Below are 17,617 nucleotides of genomic sequence, written 5' to 3' on the forward strand. Positions count from 1 at the left end.
AGAGTGAAAAAAAAAATTTAACTATCTGCTTAGCCAAGCAATTATCTAATGAAGCCTTACGATTACTGGTGGAGCCCCAGCCGGCAATGATGCCAGTTTTTCCGGTGAGATTCTGGCCATAGGAAGAGTACTGATCCGTGGGTAGACACAGCGGGCTGATGATGTTGTACGTTTCGGTCGACTCCTGCAACTTCACCAGCGCAATGTCGTTGGCGTACTTGGGATTGTCGTAGTTCGAGTGCGGCAGAACTCGTTCGATGGCGAAGTCCTGATAGCGGGAATCGCACCGATTGTCGGTAACGGAATTGCACTCCAAATCACCCAGACGTACGCTTACTCTGAAAGAAGAATTGTAACAAAAATTATTAAAATAACGAAAATTGACCATAAATGACAAAAATGACAAAAATGACAAAAATGACAAAAATGACAAAAATGACAAAAATGACAAAAATGACAAAAATGACAAAATGACAAAAATGACAAAAATCACAAAAATGACAAAAATGACAAAAATGACAAAAATGACAAAAATGACAAAAATGACAAAAATGACAAAAATGACAAAAATGAAAAAAAAGACAAAAATGACAAAAATGACAAAAATGACAAAAAAGAAAAAAATGATAAAAATGACAAAAATGACAAAAATGACAAAAATGACAAAAATGACAAAAATGACAAAAATGACAAAAATGACAAAAATGACAAAAATGACAAAAATGACAAAAATGACAAAAATGACAAAAATGACAAAAATGACAAAAATGACAAAAATGACAAAAATGACAAAAATGACAAAAATGACAAAAATGACAAAAATGACAAAAATGACAAAAATGACAAAAATGACAAAAATGACAAAAATGACAAAAATGACAAAAATGACAAAAATGACAAAAATGACAAAAATGACAAAAATGACAAAAATGACAAAAATGACAAAAATGACAAAAATGACAAAAATGACAAAAATGACAAAAATGACAAAAATGACAAAAATGACAAAAATGACAAAAATGACAAAAATGACAAAAATGACAAAAATGACAAAAATGACAAAAATGACAAAAATGACAAAAATGACAAAAATGACAAAAATGACAAAAATGACAAAAATGACAAAAATGACAAAAATGACAAAAATGACAAAAATGACAAAAATGACAAAAATGACAAAAATGACAAAAATGACAAAAATGACAAAAATGACAAAAATGACAAAAATGACAAAAATGACAAAAATGACAAAAATGACAAAAATGACAAAAATGACAAAAATGACAAAAATGACAAAAATGACAAAAATCACCAAAATGACAAAAATGACACGAATGACAAAAATGACAAAAATGACAAAAATGACAAAAATGACAAAAATGACAAAAATGACAAAAATGACAAAAATGACAAAAATGACAAAAATGACAAAAATGACAAAAATGACAAAAATGACAAAAATGACAAAAATGACAAAAATGACAAAAATGACAAAAATGACAAAAATGACAAAAATGACAAAAATGACAAAAATGACAAAAATGACAAAAATGACAAAAATGACAAAAATGACAAAAATGACAAAAATGACAAAAATGACAAAAATGACAAAAATGACAAAAATGACAAAAATGACAAAAATGACAAAAATGACAAAAATGACAAAAATGACAAAAATGACAAAAATGACAAAAATGACAAAAATGACAAAAATGACAAAAATGACAAAAATGACAAAAATGACAAAAATGACAAAAATGACAAAAATGACAAAAATGACAAAAATGACAAAAATGACAAAAATGACAAAAATGACAAAAATGACAAAAATGACAAAAAAGACAAAAATGACAAAAATGACAAAAATGACAAAAATGACAAAAATGACAAAAATGACAAAAATGACAAAAATGACAAAAATGACAAAAATGACAAAAATGACAAAAATGACAAAAATGACAAAAATGACAAAAATGACAAAAATGACAAAAATGACAAAAATGACAAAAATGACAAAAATGACAAAAATGACAAAAATGACAAAAATGACAAAAATGACAAAAATGACAAAAATGACAAAAATGACAAAAATGACAAAAATGACAAAAATGACAAAAATGACAAAAATGACAAAAATGACAAAAATGACAAAAATGACAAAAATGACAAAAATGACAAAATCGACAAAAATGACAAAAATGACAAAAATGACAAAAATCACAAAAATGACAAAAATCACAAAAATCACAAAAATGACAAAAATCACCAAAATGACAAAAATGACACGAATGACAAAAATGACAAAAATGACAAAAATGACAAAAATGACAAAAATGACAAAAATGACAAAAATGACAAAAATGACAAAAATGACAAAAATGACAAAAATGACAAAAATGACAAAAATGACAAAAATGACAAAAATGACAAAAATGACAAAAATGACAAAAATGACAAAAATGACAAAAATGACAAAAATGACAAAAATGACAAAAATGACAAAAATGACAAAAATGACAAAAATGACAAAAATGACAAAAATGACAAAAATGACAAAAATGACAAAAATGACAAAAATGACAAAAATGACAAAAATGACAAAAATGACAAAAATGACAAAAATGACAAAAATGACAAAAATGACAAAAATGACAAAAATGACAAAAATGACAAAAATGACAAAAATGACAAAAATGACAAAAATGACAAAAATGACAAAAATGACAAAAATGACAAAAATGACAAAAATGACAAAAATGACAAAAATGACAAAAATGACAAAAATGACAAAAATGACAAAAATGACAAAAATGACAAAAATGACAAAAATGACAAAAATGACAAAAATGACAAAAATGACAAAAATGACAAAAATGACAAAAATGACAAAAATGACAAAAATGACAAAAATGACAAAAATGACAAAAATGACAAAAATGACAAAAATGACAAAAATGACAAAAATGACAAAAATGACAAAAATGACAAAAATGACAAAAATGACAAAAATGACAAAAATGACAAAAATGACAAAAATGACAAAAATGACAAAAATGACAAAAATGACAAAAATGACAAAAATGACAAAAATGACAAAAATGACAAAAATGACAAAAATGACAAAAATGACAAAAATGACAAAAATGACAAAAATGACAAAAATGACAAAAATGACAAAAATGACAAAAATGACAAAAATGACAAAAATGACAAAAATGACAAAAATGACAAAAATGACAAAAATGACAAAAATGACAAAAATGACAAAAATGACAAAAATGACAAAAATGACAAAAATGACAAAAATGACAAAAATGACAAAAATGACAAAAATGACAAAAATGACAAAAATGACAAAAATGACAAAAATGACAAAAATGACAAAAATGACAAAAATGACAAAAATGACAAAAATGACAAAAATGACAAAAATGACAAAAATGACAAAAATGACAAAAATGACAAAAATGACAAAAATGACAAAAATGACAAAAATGACAAAAATGACAAAAATGACAAAAATGACAAAAATGACAAAAATGACAAAAATGACAAAAATGACAAAAATGACAAAAATGACAAAAATGACAAAAATGACAAAAATGACAAAAATGACAAAAATGACAAAAATGACAAAAATGACAAAAATGACAAAAATGACAAAAATGACAAAAATGACAAAAAATGACAAAAATGACAAAAATGACAAAAATGACAAAAATGACAAAAATGACAAAAATGACAAAAATGACAAAAATGACAAAAATGACAAAAATGACAAAAATGACAAAAATGACAAAAATGACAAAAATGACAAAAATGACAAAAATGACAAAAATGACAAAAATGACAAAAATGACAAAAATGACAAAAATGACAAAAATGACAAAAATGACAAAAATGACAAAAATGACAAAAATGACAAAAATGACAAAAATGACAAAAATGACAAAAATGACAAAAATGACAAAAATGACAAAATCGACAAAAATGACAAAAATGACAAAAATCACAAAAATGACAAAAATCACAAAAATCACAAAAATGACAAAAATCACCAAAATGACAAAAATGACACGAATGACAAAAATGACAAAAATGACAAAAATGACAAAAAAGACAAAAATGACAAAAATGACAAAAATGACAAAAATGACAAAAATGACAAAAATGACAAAAATGACAAAAATGACAAAAATGACAAAAATGACAAAAATGACAAAAATGACAAAAATGACAAAAATGACAAAAATGACAAAAATGACAAAAATGACAAAAATGACAAAAATGACAAAAATGACAAAAATGACAAAAATGACAAAAATGACAAAAATGACAAAAATGACAAAAATGACAAAAATGACAAAAATGACAAAAATGACAAAAATGACAAAAATGACAAAAATGACAAAAATGACAAAAATGACAAAAATGACAAAAATGACCAAAATGACAAAAATTACAAACAAAAAAAAAATATGACAAAAATGACAATAATGACAAACAAGAAAGGAAATGACAAAAATGACAATAATGACAAAACTGCCAAAAATGACAAATGAGCTAAAAATGCCAAAAATGACAAAAATGACAAAAATGACAAGAATGACAAAAATGACAAAAATGACAAAAATGACAAAAATGACAAAAATGACAAAAATGACAAAAATACAAAAAAATGACAAAAAAGACAAAAATGACAAAAATTACAATAATGACAAAAATGACTAAAATGCAAAAAATGCCAAAAATGACAAAAATGCAAAAAATGCCAAAAATGACAAAAATGACAAACAAGGAAAAAAAAATCACAAAAATGACAAAAATGACAAAATTGACAAAAATGACAAAAATGACAAAAATGACAAAAATGCAAAAAAATGCCAAAAATGACCAAAATGACAAAAATGACTAACAAGAAAAAAAAAATGACAAAAATGACAAAAATGACCATAATGACAAAAATGACAAACAAGAAAAAAAATGACAAGAATGACAAAAATGCAAAAATGACAAAAATGACAAAAATGACAAAAATGACAAAAATGACAAAAATGACAAAAATGACAAAAATGACAAAAATGACAAAAATGACAAAAATGACAAAAATGACAAAAATGACAAAAATGACAAAAATGACAAAAATGACAAAAATGACAAAAATCACAAAAATCACAAAAATGACAAAAATGACAAAAATGACAAAAATGACAAAAATGACAAAAATCACAAAAATGACAAAAAATGACAAAAATGACAAAAATGACGAGCAAGAAAAAAAATGACAAAAATGACAATAATGACAAACAAGAAAAAAAATGACAAAAATGACAAAAATGACAAAAATGACAAAAATGACAAAAATGACAAAAATGACAAAAATGACAAAAATGACAAAAATGACAAAAATGACAAAAATGACAAAAATGACAAAAATGACAAAAATGACAAAAATGACAAAAATGACAAAAATGACAAAAATGACAAAAATGACAAAAATGACAAAAATGACAAAAATGACAAAAATGACAAAAATGACAAAAATGACAAAAATGACAAAAATGACAAAAATGACAAAAATGACAAAAATGACAAAAATGACAAAAATGACAAAAATGACAAAAATGACAAAAATGACAAAAATGACAAAAATGACAAAAATGACAAAAATGACAAAAATGACAAAAATGACAAAAATGACAAAAATGACAAAAATGACAAAAATGACAAAAATGACAAAAATGACAAAAATGACAAAAATGACAAAAATGACAAAAATGACAAAAATGACAAAAATGACAAAAATGACAAAAATGACAAAAATGACAAAAATGACAAAAATGACAAAAATGACAAAAATGACAAAAATGACAAAAATGACAAAAATGACAAAAATGACAAAAATGACAAAAATGACAAAAATGACAAAAATGACAAAAATGACAAAAATGACAAAAATGACAAAAATGACAAAAATGACAAAAATGACAAAAATGACAAAAATGACAAAAATGACAAAAATGACAAAAATGACAAAAATGACAAAAATGACAAAAATGACAAAAATGACAAAAATGACAAAAATGACAAAAATGACAAAAATGACAAAAATGACAAAAATGACAAAAATGACAAAAATGACAAAAATGACAAAAATGACAAAAATGACAAAAATGACAAAAATGACAAAAATGACAAAAATGACAAAAATGACAAAAATGACAAAAATGACAAAAATGACAAAAATGACAAAAATGACAAAAATGACAAAAATGACAAAAATGACAAAAATGACAAAAATGACAAAAATGACAAAAATGACAAAAATGACAAAAATGACAAAAATGACAAAAATGACAAAAATGACAAAAATGACAAAAATGACAAAAATGACAAAAATGACAAAAATGACAAAAATGACAAAAATGACAAAAATGACAAAAATGACAAAAATGACAAAAATGACAAAAATGACAAAAATGACAAAAATGACAAAAATGACAAAAATGACAAAAATGACAAAAATGACAAAAATGACAAAAATGACAAAAATGACAAAAATGACAAAATCGACAAAAATGACAAAAATGACAAAAATGACAAAAATCACAAAAATGACAAAAATCACAAAAATCACAAAAATGACAAAAATCACCAAAATGACAAAAATGACACGAATGACAAAAATGACAAAAATGACAAAAATGACAAAAATGACAAAAATGACAAAAATGACAAAAATGACAAAAATGACAAAAATGACAAAAATGACAAAAATGACAAAAATGACAAAAATGACAAAAATGACAAAAATGACAAAAATGACAAAAATGACAAAAATGACAAAAATGACAAAAATGACAAAAATGACAAAAATGACAAAAATGACAAAAATGACAAAAATGACAAAAATGACAAAAATGACAAAAATGACAAAAATGACAAAAATGACAAAAATGACAAAAATGACAAAAATGACAAAAATGACAAAAATGACAAAAATGACAAAAATGACAAAAATGACAAAAATGACAAAAATGACAAAAATGACAAAAATGACAAAAATGACAAAAATGACAAAAATGACAAAAATGACAAAAATGACAAAAATGACAAAAATGACAAAAATGACAAAAATGACAAAAATGACAAAAATGACAAAAATGACAAAAATGACAAAAATGACAAAAATGACAAAAATGACAAAAATGACAAAAATGACAAAAATGACAAAAATGACAAAAATGACAAAAATGACAAAAATGACAAAAATGACAAAAATGACAAAAATGACAAAAATGACAAAAATGACAAAAATGACAAAAATGACAAAAATGACAAAAATGACAAAAATGACAAAAATGACAAAAATGACAAAAATGACAAAAATGACAAAAATGACAAAAATGACAAAAATGACAAAAATGACAAAAATGACAAAAATGACAAAAATGACAAAAATGACAAAAATGACAAAAATGACAAAAATGACAAAAATGACAAAAATGACAAAAATGACAAAAATGACAAAAATGACAAAAATGACAAAAATGACAAAAATGACAAAAATGACAAAAATGACAAAAATGACAAAAATGACAAAAAATGACAAAAATGACAAAAATGACAAAAATGACAAAAATGACAAAAATGACAAAAATGACAAAAATGACAAAAATGACAAAAATGACAAAAATGACAAAAATGACAAAAATGACAAAAATGACAAAAATGACCAAAATGACAAAAATTACAAACAAAAAAAAAATATGACAAAAATGACAATAATGACAAACAAGAAAGGAAATGACAAAAATGACAATAATGACAAAACTGCCAAAAATGACAAATGAGCTAAAAATGCCAAAAATGACAAAAATGACAAAAATGACAAGAATGACAAAAATGACAAAAATGACAAAAATGACAAAAATGACAAAAATGACAAAAATGACAAAAATGACAAAAATACAAAAAAATGACAAAAAAGACAAAAATGACAAAAATTACAATAATGACAAAAATGACTAAAATGCAAAAAATGCCAAAAATGACAAAAATGCAAAAAATGCCAAAAATGACAAAAATGACAAACAAGGAAAAAAAATCACAAAAATGACAAAAATGACAAAATTGACAAAAATGACAAAAATGACAAAAATGACAAAAATGCAAAAAAATGCCAAAAATGACCAAAATGACAAAAATGACTAACAAGAAAAAAAAAAATGACAAAAATGACAAAAATGACCATAATGACAAAAATGACAAACAAGAAAAAAAATGACAAGAATGACAAAAATGCAAAAATGACAAAAATGACAAAAATGACAAAAATGACAAAAATGACAAAAATGACAAAAATGACAAAAATGACAAAAATGACAAAAATGACAAAAATGACAAAAATGACAAAAATGACAAAAATGACAAAAATGACAAAAATGACAAAAATGACAAAAATGACAAAAATCACAAAAATGACAAAAATGACAAAAATGACAAAAATGACAAAAATCACAAAAATGACAAAAAATGACAAAAATGACAAAAATGACGAGCAAGAAAAAAAATGACAAAAATGACAATAATGACAAACAAGAAAAAAAATGACAAAAATGACAAAAATGACAAAAATGACAAAAATGACAAAAATGACAAAAATGACAAAAATGACAAAAATGACAAAAATGACAAAAATGACAAAAATGACAAAAATGACAAAAATGACAAAAATGACAAAAATGACAAAAATGACAAAAATGACAAAAATGACAAAAATGACAAAAATGACAAAAATGACAAAAATGACAAAAATGACAAAAATGACAAAAATGACAAAAATGACAAAAATGACAAAAATGACAAAAATGACAAAAATGACAAAAATGACAAAAATGACAAAAATGACAAAAATGACAAAAATGACAAAAATGACAAAAATGACAAAAATGACAAAAATGACAAAAATGACAAAAATGACAAAAATGACAAAAATGACAAAAATGACAAAAATGACAAAAATGACAAAAATGACAAAATCGACAAAAATGACAAAAATGACAAAAATGACAAAAATCACAAAAATGACAAAAATCACAAAAATCACAAAAATGACAAAAATCACCAAAATGACAAAAATGACACGAATGACAAAAATGACAAAAATGACAAAAATGACAAAAATGACAAAAATGACAAAAATGACAAAAATGACAAAAATGACAAAAATGACAAAAATGACAAAAATGACAAAAATGACAAAAATGACAAAAATGACAAAAATGACAAAAATGACAAAAATGACAAAAATGACAAAAATGACAAAAATGACAAAAATGACAAAAATGACAAAAATGACAAAAATGACAAAAATGACAAAAATGACAAAAATGACAAAAATGACAAAAATGACAAAAATGACAAAAATGACAAAAATGACAAAAATGACAAAAATGACAAAAATGACAAAAATGACAAAAATGACAAAAATGACAAAAATGACAAAAATGACAAAAATGACAAAAATGACAAAAATGACAAAAATGACAAAAATGACAAAAATGACAAAAATGACAAAAATGACAAAAATGACAAAAATGACAAAAATGACAAAAATGACAAAAATGACAAAAATGACAAAAATGACAAAAATGACAAAAATGACAAAAATGACAAAAATGACAAAAATGACAAAAATGACAAAAATGACAAAAATGACAAAAATGACAAAAATGACAAAAATGACAAAAATGACAAAAATGACAAAAATGACAAAAATGACAAAAATGACAAAAATGACAAAAATGACAAAAATGACAAAAATGACAAAAATGACAAAAATGACAAAAATGACAAAAATGACAAAAATGACAAAAATGACAAAAATGACAAAAATGACAAAAATGACAAAAATGACAAAAATGACAAAAATGACAAAAATGACAAAAATGACAAAAATGACAAAAATGACAAAAATGACAAAAATGACAAAAATGACAAAAATGACAAAAATGACAAAAATGACAAAAATGACAAAAATGACCAAAATGACAAAAATTACAAACAAAAAAAAAATATGACAAAAATGACAATAATGACAAACAAGAAAGGAAATGACAAAAATGACAATAATGACAAAACTGCCAAAAATGACAAATGAGCTAAAAATGCCAAAAATGACAAAAATGACAAAAATGACAAGAATGACAAAAATGACAAAAATGACAAAAATGACAAAAATGACAAAAATGACAAAAATGACAAAAATGACAAAAATACAAAAAAATGACAAAAAAATGACAAAAAAGACAAAAATGACAAAAATTACAATAATGACAAAAATGACTAAAATGCAAAAAATGCCAAAAATGACAAAAATGCAAAAAATGCCAAAAATGACAAAAATGACAAACAAGGAAAAAAAATCACAAAAATGACAAAAATGACAAAATTGACAAAAATGACAAAAATGACAAAAATGACAAAAATGCAAAAAAATGCCAAAAATGACCAAAATGACAAAAATGACTAACAAGAAAAAAAAAAATGACAAAAATGACAAAAATGACCATAATGACAAAAATGACAAACAAGAAAAAAAATGACAAGAATGACAAAAATGCAAAAATGACAAAAATGACAAAAATGACAAAAATGACAAAAATGACAAAAATGACAAAAATGACAAAAATGACAAAAATGACAAAAATGACAAAAATGACAAAAATGAGAAAAATGACAAAAATGACAAAAATGACAAAAATGACAAAAATGACAAAAATGACAAAAATGACAAAAATGACAAAAATGACAAAAATGACAAAAATCACAAAAATGACAAAAATGACAAAAATGACAAAAATGACAAAAATGACAAAAATCACAAAAATGACAAAAAATGACAAAAATGACAAAAATGACGAGCAAGAAAAAAAATGACAAAAATGACAATAATGACAAACAAGAAAAAAAATGACAAAAATGACAAAAATGACAAAAATGACAAAAATGACAAAAATGACAAAAATGACAAAAATGACAAAAATGACAAAAATGACAAAAATGACAAAAATGACAAAAATGACAAAAATGACAAAAATGACAAAAATGACAAAAATGACAAAAATGACAAAAATGACAAAAATGACAAAAATGACAAAAATGACAAAAATGACAAAAATGACAAAAATGACAAAAATGACAAAAATGACAAAAATGACAAAAATGACAAAAATGACAAAAATGACAAAAATGACAAAAATGACAAAAATGACAAAAATGACAAAAATGACAAAAATGACAAAAATGACAAAAATGACAAAAATGACAAAAATGACAAAAATGACAAAAATGACAAAAATGACAAAAATGACAAAAATGACAAAAATGACAAAAATGACAAAAATGACAAAAATGACAAAAATGACAAAAATGACAAAAATGACAAAAATGACAAAAATGACAAAAATGACAAAAATGACAAAAATGACAAAAATGACAAAAATGACAAAAATGACAAAAATGACAAAAATGACAAAAATGACAAAAATGACAAAAATGACAAAAATGACAAAAATGACAAAAATGACAAAAATGACAAAAATGACAAAAATGACAAAAATGACAAAAATGACAAAAATGACAAAAATGACAAAAATGACAAAAATGACAAAAATGACAAAAATGACAAAAATGACAAAAATGACAAAAATGACAAAAATGACAAAAATGACAAAAATGACAAAAATGACAAAAATGACAAAAATGACAAAAATGACAAAAATGACAAAAATGACAAAAATGACAAAAATGACAAAAATGACAAAAATGACAAAAATGACAAAAATGACAAAAATGACAAAAATGACAAAAATGACAAAAATGACAAAAATGACAAAAATGACAAAAATGACAAAAATGACAAAAATGACAAAAATGACAAAAATGACAAAAATGACAAAAATGACAAAAATGACAAAAATGACAAAAATGACAAAAATGACAAAAATGACAAAAATGACAAAAATGACAAAAATGACAAAAATGACAAAAATGACAAAAATGACAAAAATGACAAAAATGACAAAAATGACAAAAATGACAAAAATGACAAAAATGACAAAAATGACAAAAATGACAAAAATGACAAAAATGACAAAAATGACAAAAATGACAAAAATGACAAAAATGACAAAAATGACAAAAATGACAAAAATGACAAAAATGACAAAAATGACAAAAATGACAAAAATGACAAAAATGACAAAAATGACAAAAATGACAAAAATGACAAAAATGACAAAAATGACCAAAATGACAAAAATTACAAACAAAAAAAAATATGACAAAAATGACAATAATGACAAACAAGAAAGGAAATGACAAAAATGACAATAATGACAAAACTGCCAAAAATGACAAATGAGCTAACAATGCCAAAAATGACAAAAATGACAAAAATGACAAAAATGACAAGAATGACAAAAATGACAAAAATGACAAAAATGACAAAAATGACAAAAATGACAAAAATGACAAAAATGACAAAAATGACAAAAATGACAAAAATACAAAAAAATGACAAAAAAGACAAAAATGACAAAAATTACAATAATGACAAAAATGACTAAAATGCAAAAAATGCCAAAAATGACAAAAATGCAAAAAATGCCAAAAATGACAAAAATGACAAACAAGGAAAAAAAAATCACAAAAATGACAAAAATGACAAAATTGACAAAAATGACAAAAATGACAAAAATGCAAAAAAATGCCAAAAATGACCAAAATGACCAAAATGACAAAAATGACTAACAAGAAAAAAAAAATGACAAAAATGACAAAAATGACCATAATGACAAAAATGACAAACAAGAAAAAAAATGACAAGAATGACAAAAATGCAAAAATGACAAAAATGACAAAAATGACAAAAATGACAAAAATGACAAAAATGACAAAAATGACAAAAATGACAAAAATGACAAAAATGACAAAAATGACAAAAATGACAAAAATGACAAAAATGACAAAAATGACAAAAATGACAAAAATCACAAAAATGACAAAAATGACAAAAATGACAAAAATGACAAAAATGACAAAAATGACAAAAATCACAAAAATGACAAAAAATGACAAAAATGACAAAAATGACGAGCAAGAAAAAAAATGACAAAAATGACAATAATGACAAACAAGAAAAAAAATGACAAAAATGACAAAAATGACAAAAATGACAAAAATGACAAAAATGACAAAAATGACAAAAATGAGAATAATGACAAAAATGACAAAAATGACAAATATGCTAAAAATGCTAAAAATGACAAACGAGAAAAAAATATGACAAAAATGACAAAAATGACAAAAAATACAAAAATTACAAAGATTACAAAAATGACAAAAATGACAAAAATGACAAACATGACAAAAATGACAACAAAAATGACGAAAATGACAAAAACGACAAAAATGTTGGCGACAAAATAAGGTACTCACTCGCTATCTTAATTTTAAAATCCCTTAATCTTTTTTCGTAATAGAAGAAGGACTTTTAGCCAATCCTCTAGAAATTCAACAGTTATTTCTGGTTGCAGATTCATTTTAGTTACTATTTCTTGCTGAACCGCTGTAGGGTTAAGAGTTTGCTTATAATTCGTACTCCATTTTTGTTTTAACCTTCCAGAATTTTTTCATCGCCTATCCGGGACGGACAAATCCGGGCAATTTGATATTAAAAGCTGGACATTTGATTTCAAAATTTACGATCGATAAATCCGGGTAATATCCGGGAAAATTTTGTCAAAACCCAGATATTACCCAACAAAAATAAAGAAAAAAAAATTTCATCCAATTTTCATCCAAATTCATTGATAGATTTTAAATCGTTTTTAAGACTTCCAAAAAACCAAATTTTACATCACGAATTGTTTTTTTTTGTTTGATTTGCCAAATAAAATGTATAAATTCGGGTAAAATCCGAACATTTTTCAATGAAATCCGGGCAACCGGGTTGGGTCGGACTGTTCCCAAATTTTGTATTTAATATCCGGACGAAATCGGAAAGAATCGGGCAATCTAACAACCCTATTTTAAACGTATTTTCAAGAAATTCTGTTTACCGACGGTTCTTAGCTTGAAGTTTTCGAATATCTACGAAATTTGCCAGCATCATATCCGATTCAATCGTGCCCTAAAAAGAATAAACGTATAATAAAACTCTTAGTTACGAGATTTTTGCAAGGTATTGAATCCTCTTTGACTTATAAGAAGACGGAACAATTTCCTAGGCAGATAAATAACGATTTGGTAAGGTTATGAAGAGTGCATTGTTTGTCCACAGACTTACTTAAGTATCAAGAACAGGAATTGTTTGGCAATTTTTTTTCACGAGTCGTTAGTGTATCTAAAATGCAACAATTCAGTGAATTCATCTCTTTATTTTGAGTTGATATTCATTATGTAAATAAAATACATGGATTTGAAAATTTTAATAGCGACTGTGTACTGTGTCCATCGAAATTTTCAAAAAAACCCGAAGGGGAAATGAATAAAGTTCGAAGTATTTTATGTAAATTTCGGAAAAAAATTCAAATATCCGAAAGATTTCAAGACCAAAAATTAATTGTGGAATATGGGAGTTATTTCACCTTTTGTACTTTTGATTTTATAGAATTTTTCGAAGAAAAACTTGTTTTATAGGTTTTGTGCAATGATAATGTTTCAACTCCGAGTGACAAAAGAAGGATTTGAATTTTTTCCGGCCATTATCAATGCAATTGAAATCCGAAGTATTCGCGCATGTGATTGGCAATCAGCGACGATTAAAAATTCATCGAAAAATCCGGTTTGGAGATCAGCGACAATATTTATGTTGAATTTTAGCCTCCCCCTCTTCATTAGAGTGGTCCAAAATATTAATCGATATGTCACCAAAATCAAGACTTCGAGGTTCAAATTGTTCATTGTTCCTAGCGGGGCAGAAGGAGGAATTCGCTCAAGGTGGTGTCGAAGCCAGTGATCCCAGAAGCCAATGTGGCGTTTTTTCGAAATCGACGACTGTTAACCCCAGGAAGGGGTCAAGAGAACGGATTTTCTATAGAACAGTCTGTGGCAAGCATGATCTCTCAAAATACCCAACAATAAGCCGAACTTTGCTAAAAATTTCGATAACCGGGCCGACAATTTTTGTTGTTTGAATCATTTAAATAAAAAATCGCTCATTTTTACTCGCTAAAAGTGATGTCAATCTTCAAACATTTTCTGAAACCTCTATACTTTTCAAAACGCTCGTTAGATTTTTGTCTGTGTTTCAAGGATTTTATGTTTTACTTTGAATTGAGACTACTCAGACAGCGTAAAATGAAATTGTGGGTCAATCAATAACATATTTCATGCTTTAAAATAGTATTTAGAGTTAGAGCTAAACTAGAGGTTTATAAAGTGCCTTTTTGTTACTAACCTTGTATGATATCCCTATCATGTATTAAATAGAAAAAAAAAATTGACCGATAAAGCATCTTTCGAACAGACAAAGTTACGTTACAAGTCAGTTCCAAGTTCAATGCTTTCCAACCAAAACATTCAGCCTTTTTTGAACTGCTGGCACCTGTTGCCAAAAGTCACTCATAAACCATACAATTTTGTTCGTTTTGTACGAAGCTGAACAATTTTGTTCTATGCTTGCCACGGAATTAACTCTTGTTCTACCACTCCTTCCTCCCCTGGTTGAATCCCGACCATATTATAATCTCGGCTTGGTATAGTCAAAGTTCCATACAAACTTTAACATCGTTGTGCACCCTTTAGAGTTGATAAACCGAACTGAAATTAACATGGTTTGTAAGGCATATGTACAACAATGTTCTGATTTGGAGACACAAGATTTTTTTTTACCATTCTACTTCTCATGCAATTCTTTTACAAAACGTAAATTTCGTTTGTAAGCTTTGTATTTATCCTCATAATTATAATTTTTAATCATTTTTTGATGATTAAAATTGCGATGTATAACACTTTTAGTTTACAGTTACTTACAGTTCAAGCTCATCGATAAGGTTGGTCACGCAATGGGCTACCGTTATCACGTGTCTGTTGGTGATCAGCGATCCCGCACATCGATAGGTAACCCGTCCGGAAGCTAAAAAAAATAGAAAAACAACATTGGCTTCATCTCGATTTAACTTGTAAGCAGTGAGGAACTTACTTTTGTTCCTGTAGGCCAACCGGGCCATCCATGGGAATTGTCCGGGAACCTCGGCTTCACCACCAATGATCCTTGTGTTCACCGATAGCCCGCACAGGGCATCGTTGATGAGCGGAGGCGCGAAACTGGTTGGCGGTAGACGTTGGGTGGAGCTTTCCGGGATGAGCGAGGCAGGAGGAGTTTGATTGGTTACTTCCGCGATCACCGGCTCTGCAACGATCGAATCTGCGCCATTGCGAGGATTATTGACTACCGGAACCGGAAGCGTGGAAGGTTTGGCAGTCGTGTAAGGTCTCCGGCGGATTGCCGGGGCTACGTAAGCCTTTCCGGGTCGAGTGTATTCCTCGTCCGGATAAATGATCGGTGGGCAATTTTTCAAAGTTTTGGGATCCTCAAACGAGGTTATGAAACGGTTTTTGTTGCGGTACTTGCTGATTTTGTTATAACCGTTTTGCATGTACTTGAGGTTGCCATTATCGCTGTACTCTTTCAGGCGCTGACCATCTCCATAGTTGTAGTCCTCGTTCGATTGGATGTCATCAGCCAGCCAGCTATCATCCAAAGGACAACATACCGTCGTTTCCCGGGCCCCTCCATACTCACAGGTCAAGCGTTTCAGCTTCGAATTGAAATCGCTATAGCTGGCCTTAGGATTACGGAGCATGTCCAAGATTTTTGGACAATCCCTAAGCTTCATGCACTGACAGTTGACGGAAGTGCTCCTCAATGAGTACGATGGCGCCGATTCGGTGTCCGTCGTCGGTTCTCCATGATCGAAATGGTGCACAAAGTAATGATCGAACAGGGTTGTCCCGGAGCCCCCATCATCGCCTCCGCTATCGTGTGAATCTTCGTGCGATCGCCACGGTTCAGCGCTCACGCCTGGAAGGACGAGATAGAGAAAAAAAAGTGTTGACTTAACTATATTGTACCAGGCAATAAAAGAAACGTGTACACTTGCCAAAATCAAGGTTTCATTCGATTTTTCGACAATGTGATTTTACGACTTCTTTTTCATTAAGCCATCGGAAAAGCATAATCCCACTCAGCTGCTTAGTGTAAAAAAAACAAACCGTTTTGTCTCAAATGTCGGAAAGTTTGGGGGTTACACCACCCACCCTCCATCCATGAGGTTTCAAAAATGTCAAGCAAGGTGTTCTACGCTAAACTCAAAACTTCAAATTCTTAATCAAATTTTAATGAATGACCAAGATAATTCAAGGGCAATAATCTCGACTCACAGTTCAGGCCAAAGCCTAGAAATCTCATCCTAAATCAAGAAATATGTTAAAGTTTTCTTCAAACTATCTCACTTGTTATCTTTTTTTGTATGGTCGGGACGATTTCGCCCTCTATTTTCAACAGCTGAAATTACAGGACGGTTCAAGGACAGCGAAACAGCTCAGG

At 26.9% G+C, this 17,617-nt stretch overlaps 1 protein-coding gene across 1 annotated transcript in view; it reads right to left on the bottom strand.

Annotated features, from left to right (window-relative positions):
- Window positions 1-17,617, bottom strand: part of LOC129739506 (CLIP domain-containing serine protease B9-like) — a 33,497-nt gene that overhangs the window by 437 nt on the left and 15,443 nt on the right. Inside the window, exons 2-4 of the mRNA XM_055730976.1 lie at window positions 16,211-17,092; window positions 16,042-16,144; window positions 61-338 (exon numbers count right to left, since the gene is read on the bottom strand). Of these exons, the coding sequence (XP_055586951.1) occupies window positions 61-338; window positions 16,042-16,144; window positions 16,211-17,092 (1,263 nt within the window). The remainder of the gene's footprint in view (window positions 1-60; window positions 339-16,041; window positions 16,145-16,210; window positions 17,093-17,617) is intronic.

The sequence above is a fragment of the Uranotaenia lowii genome, chromosome 1 (genome assembly GCF_029784155.1).
Source record: "Uranotaenia lowii strain MFRU-FL chromosome 1, ASM2978415v1, whole genome shotgun sequence".
In the NCBI taxonomy this organism is placed as follows: Eukaryota; Metazoa; Arthropoda; class Insecta; order Diptera; family Culicidae; genus Uranotaenia; species Uranotaenia lowii.